The sequence below is a fragment of the Mustela lutreola genome, chromosome 8 (genome assembly GCF_030435805.1).
Source record: "Mustela lutreola isolate mMusLut2 chromosome 8, mMusLut2.pri, whole genome shotgun sequence".
In the NCBI taxonomy this organism is placed as follows: Eukaryota; Metazoa; Chordata; class Mammalia; order Carnivora; family Mustelidae; genus Mustela; species Mustela lutreola.
In genome coordinates, this window is record NC_081297.1 from 133,108,919 (window position 1) to 133,122,862 (window position 13,944).

At 45.3% G+C, this 13,944-nt stretch overlaps 2 protein-coding genes across 2 annotated transcripts in view; one reads left to right on the forward strand and one right to left on the reverse strand.

Annotated features, from left to right (window-relative positions):
- PAH (phenylalanine hydroxylase) overlaps positions 1–13,944 on the reverse strand; it is a 71,772-nt gene that overhangs the window by 37,868 nt on the left and 19,960 nt on the right. The window contains exon 3 of the mRNA XM_059186686.1: positions 12,806–12,989. Coding sequence (XP_059042669.1) covers positions 12,806–12,989 — 184 coding nt within the window. The remainder of the gene's footprint in view (positions 1–12,805; positions 12,990–13,944) is intronic.
- On the forward strand, positions 7,124–7,503 carry LOC131839338 (large ribosomal subunit protein eL39). The gene has a single exon (XM_059186687.1). The coding sequence runs from the start codon at positions 7,149–7,151 to the stop codon at positions 7,302–7,304; it is 156 nt and encodes a 51-aa protein (XP_059042670.1). The 5' UTR covers positions 7,124–7,148; the 3' UTR covers positions 7,305–7,503.

Below are 13,944 nucleotides of genomic sequence, written 5' to 3' on the forward strand. Positions count from 1 at the left end.
ACCTGCAGGCTTACTTTTGGAGTAACATAGTGGGGAAGGAGATGAGACCTGAGCTATGTGGTCTGTGGGGAAGAAGACACGTGGGGGGGTGGAATTGTCCCAGGAATTCACAGAGACTAAGACATTCTGGACTATAAGGTCCATGAAGGCAGAAACCATGAGTGTATTGTAGTTCATGTGCCCAGAGGGGAGGGAAGGCATGGGGGTCGGGGGCAAGAAGCAATGGAGGAAGGAAGGAAGGAATGAAGTCTGGTTATGCTAACTTGTACGGCATTCACAAAAGTAACTACCATCCCTGGAGCACCAACTCTGGTCTAGTTGCTGTTTCTGATTTCTGAAGTATCTCCAAAATAAGGAAGGCATTAGGACCTCTATTGCACGGATGAAAAACTGCAGCCCTGAAAGTCTAAAGAACTAGTGGACAGCCACACAGAAAGTAAGAAAGTGAGAGCTCCTGGAAAACTCATGGAGCCTAAGGAGACAGGGGAGGGGGGTGGGGGGCTGTGAAGGGAGGCCAAGGCATCCAGTGCTTCCCCTGAAATGACGTTTAGGGGAAAATATGCTGAACTTGGAGTCAGTAAGGTCTGACTTGAAATCCAGGCTGCATCTACCTACTTTTGCTCTCTGGGCCTCAGTCTTAACTATAAATATGGGAATAACAGCCACAATAACAGGAAGAGTAGCAGATGTTTGGGGGGCCTTACCACGTGTCAGCCACCGTGATTACCATATTAGTGCAATATCTGTTTTAATCTGCGTATTACTGAGAGGAGTAAGTGAGAATGTAGGCAAAGGGCACAACCCAATGTTTTGCCCATAGAAGGAAGCTTCCCATCTCAGGCAGGTATTTTCGGATTCTGGCCCCGCCAAGTAGGGCGGGAAAGCACACGCTTGCCATCTAGTGGCCGAACTGGGGAAGCGCCATTCGTGATTTCAACATAGAAGAGGCAGGCAAGAAATCAGCCACCTTCCACAAAAATGAGATGCTTACTCCAACAGCATTAACAGAGGGCCATTTAGAGCCTTGTTTCCACAGCCGTAAGGTGCAAAGCTGTCTACCCATACGTGAATGATAAAAAGTAACACTGAGTGCAGTTCTAAATATTTAACCTGCGACGTAGGTACTATTGGCCTCCCCAGATCACAAACGTGGAAGCTGAAATACAGAGAGGTTAGGTGGCAAACCCAGATACAGGGCTTCCTCTGCTAGGAAACAGAGGAGTCAGGATTCAAACTCAGGCCTGGATGACCTGGTGGTTTCCACTGTGACCATGAATCCATCCTGCCACTCTGGGGAGTTAGAGTACGTTGTTAGCTGGGCTCTGGAGCCTGACTGCCTGAGTGCTCTTGCTGTCTCCCACCTAGAGGCTCCATGCCCCTAAAGCCCAGCCCACTTCTCCAGGTTGGCTCTCTGGGGTCAGAGTCACAGGAACAGACCTTGCAGCTGTATCCAGCTAAGACTTATCTAGCACTGGCTTGCTGACAGGCGCCGCCCTCTCATATTCTATTTTCCCCCTCACCCACTCCACATAGCAACCCCAGGAGCTGGGTGTTATTATTATTCCCATTTCATAGATGGGGATGTGGAGGAACAAGGAAGATAAGTCTCTTCATACACCTCCTGGGCCCCAACTGTTAGACTTTGGAGCCTGAGATGACTCCGCACCAGACTCTTCACCTAGCATGGCACCTGGCTTCCCACTTTGTCTCCACAATGTTTCTCCAGGCTTTTCTTTCTTCTTGAGTCCACTGCTTTGCCTTGTACAATGGATCTCTGTAGTCAGCACTGAAAATGGGGGCTATTTCTTACCCGGGTTTGAAAGGACTTGAGAAAGGACATCTACTGTAGTCATCCAGGGCCCAGGATCCCCTCTGAGACCATTCCGGCTTCCCCAGAATGTCACCATCCCATACTTCTCTTCCAGGGCTCCCCTTCCCCACTCACTCCTTTTCTCTCTTGCCTGAGGATCATCCACAATCCCAGAAGTCACAGTTGCCCCCAGAGACAGGGCAAGCCAGCCTTGTCTTGCTGCCCCCACCTCTGACCTGGGGCACTCTTCATCTTGTCGAAAACGATTCCATAAATAAGTGTTCAGCACCTACGACTAGGGCACTAGACATTGAAGGAGTCTTCACCGCCGTGGTGCTTACATTCTAGTGGGGGTGGGTGGCCAGAAAGTAAAAATAAATACATTTAAATAGATAAAGTGCCAGGACATTATTTTTTTTAAGATTTAAAAAAAAAAAAAAAACTTATTTGTCAGAAAGAAAGAGAGTATAAGCAGTGGAAGCAGCAGGCAGAGGGAGAACAGGCGCTCTGCTGAGCAAGGTTCCTGATGTGAAACTCCATCCCACGACCCTGAGATCATGACTTGAGCCAAAGGCAGATGCTTAACTGACTAAACCACCCAGGTGCCCCTGCCAGGACATTCTTGAAAAAGAAAGCAGTGTAAGGATATGGAAAGTGAGGGAGATATTATTTCATATATCATCCTGTGATTCCAGATCCCAGAGGGAGGGTCTTGGCACCCTGACACTGCCTCGCCATAGTTCAAGGGGATCTGGGATAGTCAGGATCTGTCTTTCATCCAGAACTGTCTCCCTGTTTGTCTCAGAGAGAGTCAGTCTGGCAATCTTCAAGACCCAGTGCAACAGAGCTGGCCACCTATTGGCTGGGATGCTGTCTCTGTACTTCTTATCTGTGACGCCCAGAAGAAATTATGAAACCTCTTTGTGCCTCGGTCTCCCTAACTGTAAAAATGGGACCAATGATAGCACAATGCAGTACTACTTGATGGAACAATACGAGGTTAAACCAGTTAATAGTTGTGTTCACTGAGAACAGTACTGGAACATAGTAAACACAGTTATGGTTCACTAGTAAGCTCCAGGGAATTTTTGTTAACTCTGCCCTTAGCTTAGCAAGCAGAGTAGGAAGCCTTCAGGCAAAACTAGAAAGTCCGCTGCTTATTTTGTTGTGTAATTGAGCAAGTATTTTATCTCTTAGAGCCTTAGTGTTGTATCTACAATGTAGATTAGAATCATCTTTCTATATTCCTTCATTTTTGCATGAGTTAAATACTATAGCAAATGTGATCTATCTTAGCACAGTACGTGTTTCTCAGTAAATGTTTTTCTGTATTAACCATGAGGGTGATGAAGAATTTAATGATGGTGATAAAAAGAAAGAAAAAGCAGGAAGAGGAAGAAGAGAAGGAGGGGGAGGGAGGAAAGGGAGGAAGAAGAGGAGGAGGAGGAGGAAGAGGAGAGAAGGGAGACTGCAGTCAGAAGCCCGTTCACAGTTAAGGTCCGAGACTAACAGGCTTTCAAATCTTGAGCCTCAGTTTCCCCCCTTCTATACTACTTGGGGTATGGGATTCACTTGTTACTGTAATCCTTTTTGGGTTTTGTATTTTTGAGCCCTACCAGAATGCTGTGAAGGGCTGAGGCTGGCCAGAGGGCATGTGAAAGATGTGCTTCTAGTTCATTCAGGATGCCCATCTTGCTTGCTTCTGGGAATACTGAGCACAAAATGCATTGCTCCTCCCCTTTCTCTCTCCTCTCCAGAAGGAACAAGGTTCTGCTCCACAGATTTGGGATTCAGAGGTGTGTGTGCGGCCGTCTCCCCGCTGAACGCCAGAGGGCAGCAGAATCAGCATATTTTCAGCTCTGGGTGTTTTTCTGTTTTTTTTAGCTCCTCTAAAGGGAGAACACTAGATGGATCAAAGGGTTAGTTCAGACAAACCCAGGAAAGAAAAGAAAAAAAAAAAAATCAAAGAATATGAGAAGATTGCAAAACCTCAAAGTATTCGAGTCTTGAGGAGACAAATGTGGGAGCAGCCCACCAAGCCCCTAGTCCTTGTCACAGAGACTATGAGGGACTCCCAGGCAGCACTGCAAGACTGTGGGGGCACTAACCCCTGTCCAGGGAACTCTGGTAGTTTTGGAGCCTTGTCACCAACCAGAAAAGACCCAGAACACAGCTAGGCTAGAGAAGTGGCGAAGCTTCGTGGCTAATCATACGGATTTCAGAGCCAAATCGCTTGGGTCCAAATCTTGCCTCTACTACTTGATAACTTTGGGACTTCAGAAAAATTACTTAACCTCTATCCTCCAGTGTCCCACACTAGTAAAATGACTATAATCATATTATGGCCTTCAGAGTATGTGAGGAGTAAATGAGCTAATGCGTGAGTAGTGCTTAGAACCATGTGTGGCACACAACAAGTGCTTTTTAAGTAATTGGTTCCATTATTATCATTACGATCATTGTAGAAGGCCAAATGACAAGGGGTGACAATCCTGGTACACACTTTTCCCAGGCAGCAACCTTACCTTTGGATCTATTCACCTGTCCCCTCCCCAGACCTCACCTGAGGCTAAAGCATCATCTCCCAGAGGACACTGTGTAATGCCTATGTGTCATCTGGGGTAGAAAGAAGACTCAGGCCAGGCTCACAACTAAGAGATGGAGTTCACCAGCATCACCGTGGAGAGCAAGGCAAGGCTTAAAGAAATGAGACCCAAGAGAGGCAAGTTCTGGTTGTTGGGGATGGGAGAAGCAAGGTCCCAACATGGTTCACTTCCTCAATGTGGCCATGAAGCACATGAAGTGACCAAGCACTAAAGGAAAGGGGACTACAGAGGACCCCAGACAAAACAGGAACAAGCCTTTTCCTTTTTGTATGAAGCCTACACTTTGTTTTAGAGCCTATCATATTTATTTCTTCCAATACTACACATACATTTATATACGTATATCATACATATTTATTTATGCAGGTAGGCATGTGTCTCAAAGTTCAGAGAGGTCGAAGTACTGCATGCCCCTATATCTACGTATCTGTATTTGTTTTTATGTACCTGTAAGACCATTAGTCTCCTGTGTGATGCCAGAGCTTGAAGTCCCCGGGGCAGGAGGCAGAAGGGAAGACTGGGGTAAAAAGGAGGAGATGAAGGCTGGAACCTCACCAGGACAGACAGATGGCTAGTCTTCAGAGAGCAGCAGAAGCCTACAGCTGGTAGACGCCAGTCCTTCTTGCTTCCCGACCCTTGATGGAGCAGGTGTCCTGTAGAAGCAGGGGCCCTTGATCTGCAGTTGAAGATGCACCCAGCCCAAGAGTTGGCGAGACTGAGCAGCTCCAGGGAAAGTGGACTGGTTGTAGGCCCAGCTGTAAAGCTTACACCTTACCCTGTGCAAAGTGTGTGCACATCCTGGGCCTGAAGCCGGCAGGTCTGTGTTCAAGTTTCATCTCTCCCACCCACAAACTCCGTGACTCTGAGCAAGTGACTTGATTCCTGAGGCTCTAGCTTCTCCTCTGTGAAATGGGTGAGGCGGCCGATCCCTGGCCTGCTTCTTTGGTTAGGGTGCGAGCGATGGACCCATGCACAGTAAGTCGAACTCCCATCTTTACACGTGAACCTCACAAAGAAAACCCAGAAACACTTCTCTGGTTAAGTAGGGTCTCAGAGGCCACGGGTTGCAGGGTCAGAGCTCGTACCTATGAACCTGGGATCTTCTAATTTTCCCAGCAAAAGTTAGAGCTATTTTTTTCTCCTTTGAAGTTAATTTTTTGCGAGTTTAGCATGCGCCAGATACTATGGTAAGGGTATTATTTCTACCGGTTTAATTCTCAAAGCGATGCTAGCGGGTGGACATTATTTCTGTTTTTCTGATGAGCAAACTGAGGCTTGAAGGGAGAAGGGACTTGTTAAGATCACTGCGCTTACTGTGAAATGAGGATTCTGAAGATCTACTCCGTTGGGCTTAGCATAAGGTGAGGGGGCAGCAGGGGGGTTGATTTTAGATTCCTGATCTCCTACCTGGAGACAGAAAGGAGGTCAGACACTAAAGCAGGAATTTAAAGTGCTTGAAGAAAATCCCTAGGGGAGCTCCAGAGAAGGCCCGTTAAATTTATAGCAGTTTAAGGTGCAGGCTGAGTCCCATGAACCCTCTCCCTCCAGCAGACTTCCACCAGCCCCAGGGGCTAGCCAGCAAGGCACCGAGACTTGCCCCAGACTTCTGCCTCCAGCCTGTCTCAGGGAGGGCAATAAATCCTTCTTTCCTGGGCCCAGAATAGAAGGGTGTTCTCACTCCCTCTTTCCAGGCTCCTGGATGTCTCCTCTGAAGCAATGGCCTCCAGCCTCCTGCAGAAGCGTTGGTGTGCTGATCCCAACAGCTCCCCCCAAAGGAGAAGGGTAGTGTGCCAACAACATGCAGGTTGAAGGCTTTTGGCGGTTTTATTTCTCTCTTTTAAGAGAGAAGAAGGAAGAGAAGGAGAAGGAAGAGAGAAGGAAGGTCCCTCAAGAAGGTCTTGGCAAGAACAGGTGAACCAAATTCTGGCTGTTGGTGTCAAGCTAGTTCCTTCCTCCTTCTGGACAGAGCAGAGGAGTGGTGGGTTCAGGGCTCGCTTTTATCAGTGATGCGAAAGGCAAAGCATTTGATCTCTTCACATGTTAAAATACAATGAAAACCAGACAAACGAAAGGGCCTTAGCATGAAGAAAAGAGGTAAAAGTATGCTGCAATAAATTGATGGTGGAAAGAATGAATGGATATGTGTGAAATCATGAATAATATCATGAATAAAAATCATGAAAAAAATAAAAGAATGACCCACAGCATCCTTTATTCCAACCACCATCCTAAACTGGAACTATCCTCCCAATATCCTTGTGAAGATGTCACGTATCTTATAGACATCTACTGGCAAGTGGCCCACTATATCCCCAGATACCAAGTTCTGGTTTCTGAAAGCTTACATTGTCACTCAGTCTGAGTACCAGCCACTTACAACTGGAGTTATGGACGATCTACCTGAAGACAAACAGAATACATTGAAAGGCTCTTGCATACCCTGTCTGTCTCTCCCTTCTCACTACCATGGCAAACACTGGCTTCAGTGCACCTCCTAGGTGCTCTTGTTGCGACCCATGCTTTCCTATTCCTGCGTGTATCATGCCACATAGAAACTACCTACTCGATTATAAGACACGTAAGGGTCTAGGCACCATGTTTGGTTTTTTCCCTACTGCATCCTTATCTTGTGGCTGACACTGAATGGGTACCCCATGATTGTAAGTTACACAAATGAATGTTTAACTGAATTAGAACATAGATGTGGGTGTGCTGCGCGCTGTTAATTGCCCATGTCTTCTCACAAGACTTTCAGGATCAAGCGATTCCTGGCCAAGAAACAAAAGCAGAATCGTCCCATTCCCCAGTGGATTCGGATGAAAACTGGTAATAAAATCAGGTACAACTCCAAGAGGAGGCACTGGAGGAGAACCAAGCTGGGTCTCTAAGGCATTCCACATCACGCGATGACACACCTAATTGGCACCACGTATTTAATTAAGCTACTCGAGGATCATGTGTTCTATTCCATCACCCTGTAAACACCTTTCTGCCTGGCCAATAGATACCATTTATCAGCGAAAGATTTTTCTGTTACTATAGCTCTGCACCAGTGGGTTGGTTTGGTAATAAACGTGAGGCCTTTGAGCTGTAAAAAAAAAAAAAAAAAAAAAGAACATAGATGTGGATGAAAGAGAAGAAAGTGACAAAGCTGACTGTGGTCTTTGAGAGGGAGTAGTAAAAGAAAAAGAAAGAAACCCTCAAGAGTCAGGATTTTAATAAGTAAGAACCACATAATTTATAAAATACTAAGGAAAGAGAGATTTCCAGGGGTATCATGGATTAAATCTTTAATCCATGGCTAAATGCTATAAAAAATGATTAATCCACGGTTCAATGCTACAAACATTTCAAAGAGAATGAAAACAACAACAACAACAAAAAGAGGATACTGGTTTGGGTCATCGGTGTTGCCAGAATGGTAAGGAAGAGGAGAAGGAAAGAAAGAAGGAAGTGAGAAGCAAGGGAGGAAGAAGGAAGGAACCTACATGAGAAGCTGGCCTTCTATCTCTTAGACCAGTACTACTGCTAATACAAGACATGGACAAGCTGGTAAGGGTATGCATCAAAAGCATATTCACAGGAAGTAAGATTTGGAGGTGACAGGTCATTCCCAGCACCCCTCACATCGTCCTACACATGAAGCTGGGTCCCCAGTTGCCAGGTAAGGTTGGACCCAGTGAGGGTGTCGCTGTCACCAACTCCTTATAGATTAGCTTAGTCACTGTCCATACCTACACAGCTGGTGGTGTCAAATAACCTAATAGTTGGCTGGTGTTGTGGATTATAGAGTCCCTCCCTACTGAGGATTAAGGATGTGTAAGTTCAAGGGCTATTCAACGGAAGCAATCTCAAGCCATCAAACACCATAACCTTCAGAGTATCTTGCATGATCTTTCCCATAAGCCCTAGAAAGTGGCCGAGTTGGTCTTAGCTCTATTTCACATGGGAGAAACAAGAGATTAGGAGGTCACCCAGCTGTCAGGTGGTCAGATGGGATTCAAATCTAGCTGGCAGTTCACAGAAGAGGAATCCAAGTGCTAATTCTTGACTCTAAATTCCTGTTTTTTTCTGAGTCACTATGGTGCTCCCTCAATGCAACATGAATGGCAAATCGACATTGTTACAATCATTTCATATTCTCTTATCACCTCCAATCACACCTGTCACACAGAGAAAATGTATTTAACAGGGTAAACCTGAAGGACCGCATGGACTGCAGAAACTTCATTGTTCCAAATGAGCACTGTGTCTCCTTTCCTAATACTGAAGATGGGAATACCGTTATCTTCTCGCTCCAGCAATCTGAGTTGGCTGTTGCAAAGCTTAAACAAAACAACTGAATAGAAAAGAACTTTGAAAACATGGGATTGGGCATGCAAATAAGAGACCGCTTATAAATTTATGATCTTCCTTAGCTTGAAGCCCTGTGACCTGGCAAATGGAGTGGGCTCTAGAAATAACGTTAGCCTTGGATCTTCCCTTGGCAGTGAGTTGAGCTGCCTCTAACAGACTGCAAGGGATCGAGCCCCAGACCAACAATACCAGCTCTGCTTCCAGCTCTGGGCCTGGTACACACCCCTTGCTTTGGTTTATCCTCTTAGCTGTGGGTCTGCTCGTATCAATGCAGCATTCTGCTGAAGCAAAAGTCTCACGCCCAGCTGTCATGACTTATGACATCAATCGCACCCAGCAAGCATCCAGGCGGACTGAAAAAACTGTCAATCCTGTGTGTTTTTACAAACATGCGTATCCTTGGTCTCCTGCAGGCCCAGGGCCACAAACAAGCATCTTCAGCCCTGAGAGGTGCCCTTGGGGCAAAGTGAAATGCACAGGAGTAGGTTTGGAACCATGAAGAGGACAAAGGGAAGACGGCAGCACAGAACAGAACAACAGAGGCAGGGAGAGAGGAAAAGTGGGCACGGGCGATAGGAATGGGGAACCCGTCCCCTCAGCCATCTGGAAACCCCTACAGCCCTAAGCAGCTTCTCTCTAAGGGTCTTCAACTCCTTGGGAACCATGATCCCTTTGAAAATCGCTCTTTAAAAATATGCATGCACAGGTATATGTACCATCTTGCCCCCAATCTTCAAGGAATTCTAGTCTTCCTCCCCCAACAACTGATCTGAGACTGCAGCCTTATCCAGGCCCTGCCCATCAGGGCAGCCCTACTGGAACAGCAAGGGGGCTGGACTGCTGGGCTGGAAGCAGGCAGGGGTGTGTAAGGGGGAAGGAATGAATGTCATGATGTTGCTCTTGTCTTCTCACAGTAACTATTTTCCTTAAATCACTGCTTCAGGAATCAATCCAATAAAAAAGACAAAACTGGAGCACCTGGGTGGCTCAGTGGGTTAAAGCCTCTGCCTTCGGTCCAGGTCATGATCTCAGGATCCTGGGATCAAGCCCTGAATGGGGCTCTCTGTTCAGCAGGGAGCCTGCTTCTCCCTCTCCCTCTGCCTGCCTCTCTGCCTACTTGTGATCTCTGTCAAATAAATAAATAAAATATTTTTTAAAAAGAAAAGAAAAAAAGACAAAACTATAAGTGCCCCCAGGCCAAACAGAGAGAAACACAGACAAACAGACAGACAGGTAAACAGATAAATAGATAGATGAAAAAATAGATAAGTAGCCCTCCCATTCCCCCACAGAAAATGTGGTCATACTGGCAGTGTGGACTCCCTTTGCCTCCACCACAGACTCTTATAATTACCACAGCTTGAACAAAATCCACCAGATGTCCATTTGCTCTTGGAAAAATAATTCCAATCGGATAAATTTCTCAAAAGGTGATAATCCTATACCTCTGTCTAGCCAAATCAGTCCGTCCGTCTGCTTCTCCTGGCTGCAATCTGCCTCCATGTAGGAATTTTCCATCCCCCTTTAAACGTAATGTCATGCAGAAGATTCAAAGGGAAAGGTAAAAGGATTAGTAGATTGATCGATAGAAGATATTAATGCTCTTTCATGTTGGGTTGAAGAAGGATTTGAGGTCATCAGGAGAGAGGGTAGCAAGAGAATAGACCTCAAGTATTCAAAAGACTCTCTGGATTAAAATCCTATTAAAGTCACATCAGCTTCTCCAGGAGGCATTTTAGAAGGTTGGGATTTCTTTAACATGTCACCATAATTAACCTTCCCTTAAGCTGTTTTGGGTGGGGAACTTTAGCAATTAAGAAACTGGAAACTTTCATTTTCTATCACCCACATGTCCTTTTGAATGGTTTAAAAACGAGAGTGGAAAGTGGTTTAGCCTAATTGATTCGAGGGGTTCAGCTCTCCCACTTCAACCTTCTGTCAAACTCACACCTGATATCTAAGCCCCTCAAAAGAAAGGGCATTTTTGTCGAGTAAAAGAACCAAAGGTTCAGATCTACCATAATGATATTCTTCCTCTAATCATTCTCACACTGAGTACCATGAAAAAGAACAGCTCCGCAAAGGGATGGCTGTTTTCCCTAAAAGGATCTGTTTCTGGGCCCAGACTCCAGGTCACAAAACCAAGAAACCCAAAGAGCCACCCCGCTCTGCTGGGGCAAGACTGTGTTGTTTTAGCACCATTAGCACCCTGAACAACTGTTCTGTTCCATGGACACTGGGGTCAGGAAACTATGCCAGATGGGGGAGGCCTATAGGGGCTGGGACGATCAACCACATGAATAAATGAAATGAGACACGTGTTGTTTTCAAGGGTTTGTCTTACCAGGGTTGTCTTCACTAGGTCATATGTCAACCCAGTTCAAAGGTCAACCCCCTGCCAGATTCCATCACCTGCTCTCATCACAACACCTGCCCCTGGGCTATTCACCTGGGTGTCTCCTCACCCTTGTCAGCCAGTGAGCATCTTCAGAATGTTGAGTGTTGAGCCTTTCTACCCCCAGCCCCTATCAGGATGCCTGGTGCAGAGTGGTGCATGATGCAGGCTTACCCATAACCATACAGAATTCACTCTGTGCCTTCAGGCAAGTCATGGCCTCAGTCTTTTACAATGAAAAATTAAGGGGTTTGTTGGGCTGAACGACCTCTGAGGTCATTTGGCAGTTCTCAGAATCTCTTAAAAAGTTGGTTGTGTACAGGCTGGCTTTTCATGGCTCCTGTGCTGGGGTCATGATTTATAATAACAGTGAAGGTGATGGTAAGAATAGAGAACATATATTAAACCCTTAATCACCATCTGCGAGGTTCTCGATGCTCCACTGGTATTATTTCATTAATCCTACGAGGCCGACTTTTGTTACCCCCATTTGATACAGTGGGAGATTGTGAACGTCAGTCATTGGCCCAAAGTTACACCAAGTGTAATGCACCTTGGCTCTGGAGTCTGGACTTCTAACTATTCTTGCACGGTTCCATTAAGAACTTCCTTTCTGAGCCTCTAGTTCAGGCTGCCCACCCTTCAGTTGATCTACATGTGTCTTCCCTGGCTCCCCAAGGAGCTGCCTGCCTTGCTCGTCAATTGCTTCGATTTCCTACCCCAGGACCCCAGCTGGCCCAGCCTCCACCTGCTCCAAGCAGGGGCAGAGTTTGCCCCAGGATCCGGCAGGCCCTTTGTCCTGAAGGCCTGCAGCTCCTATGGGGAGCAGGTGGCCGGAAAAGCAAGAGAAGGCGTTCATCAGCAAAGCAGTTCGGGAGATGGAAGGGAAGGAAGGCAAATACGGTTAGTCTCCAAAGGAATTACAAGTGCCTGCCCTTCAGTGACCTGAGCCCGTGGGCTTGGCTTTCTATGCTCTGCAGGGGCAGAATCTGGGAATAAACTTCCCTGTCTTGGTAGCAGCCACAGGAAGAGAAGGGGAGGAAGAGAAGAGAGTTCTCCTAGGAAGGCTTTGCAGGTATCTTTTAGAAAATGTTTCAATGGTCTGTAGAAAGAGGTGGGTCTTCTCTCATTTTAAGGCATCTCTGCCAATTAAAATGTTATTTTCTGCTACAGAGTTTGAAATCCTCTTAGGTCCCAGTCTTCACTGTTCTGGCAAAAAAAAAAAAAAACTTTAATGGTAGAACAAAGTGTTTTGATTATTGAGGAAAAAAGAAAACAGTTCATTTCAGCAATCACACTACTAAGTATTTACCCAAATGAGTTAAAAACTCATATCCACACAAAAACCTGTACATGAATGTTCATAACAGCTTTATTCATGTTTGCTAAAATTTAGAATATATAAAACGGCAGCAAGAGAAAGAAAATTACTAATATAAGGAATAGTTATCTTAAGGAAGTGAAAAAAAAAAGCACGTTTATTAAATGTCTAAAATGCGAGGTACTCCTTTAGGTCCCTAACATACTTCCTCCAGCTTAGCCCCCTGCAGTGGTCTACAAGAATAGACACTACTTTTGCCAGTACTTTTTGAAGAGAATGAAAAGTTGCTTGTGTTGCAAAATCCCTCTGTTCCTTACCTGTGTCTTTTGTCTTATCCCGAGAAAGCTCATGGACAGTGGCACCGATGTCATGCCTCAAAATCTTGATGATGTTTGCTAGGACAGGCATGCTACGTTTATCCAGATAGGTAAAAAATTCATATTCATCTTTCTTTAGGCGTGAAGGTCTGGATTCGATGTGGGTCAGGTTTATATCATTCTCCTAGAAAAGAGAAGTGGGAGTGTGAAGGGGACAGTCACTGGAATTAATACAGACAAAACACACACAACTAGAGGGGGGCCTGGGTGGTTGGTTAAGCTTCCAGCTCTTTATTTCAGCTCAGCTCTTGATCTGAGGGTCGTGAGTTCAAGCCCCAGGTTGAGGCTGTAACCTGCTTAAACACACACACACACACACACACACACATAACCAGAGCAAAACACGCAACACAATAAAATGCAGAGAGAGAAAGAACAGGACTTTTTTTATATATAAGAGTAGAAGAAAGTCCTTAAAGTAACAAAAGTTGTTTACTTCTCTGTGCAAAACCAAGTAATAAAAGGTGGAGGGAAAAGTGCAAATGCTACAGAAATCTGCTAAAGGCTTAGAGCTGCAAACCTAGGATTTTGGTTTGGTTCAAATGTCTAGGGCAGAAGTTGGCAAAAAATGTATTCATAGGGAAAACCTCCTTCCCAAATGAAATACCCTGGAATCTCAATGATAATATCTCAGTAAATTAATAATACCGAAGCAACATTGCCCAGCTTAAATAGGATCCCCAGGAATCAGGCTTATTGGGTTTAAATCAGAGTTCTCATATGGATTGTAAGATTAGACAATTTGCTTTCATGTTTCTAGTGCTCAGTTTTTCCATCTGTAATTTAGCAGTATTAATGATACCTGCCTCATAAATGTGTTGGGAGCATTGGTTGACATGTGTTTGTATAACCCCAGGTACATGGTAAATGCTCAGTAAAAATTAGCTAGTATAAAAATGGTAGTATGACTATCATTCATATTTTTATATAATTAATTTTCATTCAGGTTATACAACAAATGTAGGTAGTACCTCCCAGGTACTGACCAACCTTCCAGGGAGTTGGTATATATTAGTGAGCGAAACAGACCAAGATAGTTTCCCTTATAAAGCTTACATTTAAATTGAGGGAGACAAATA

Excerpts from the sequence above, each read along its gene's own strand:
- LOC131839338 (XM_059186687.1), top strand. The coding sequence starts at position 7,149 with ATGTCTTCTCACAAGACTTTCAGGATCAAGCGATTCCTGGCCAAGAAA.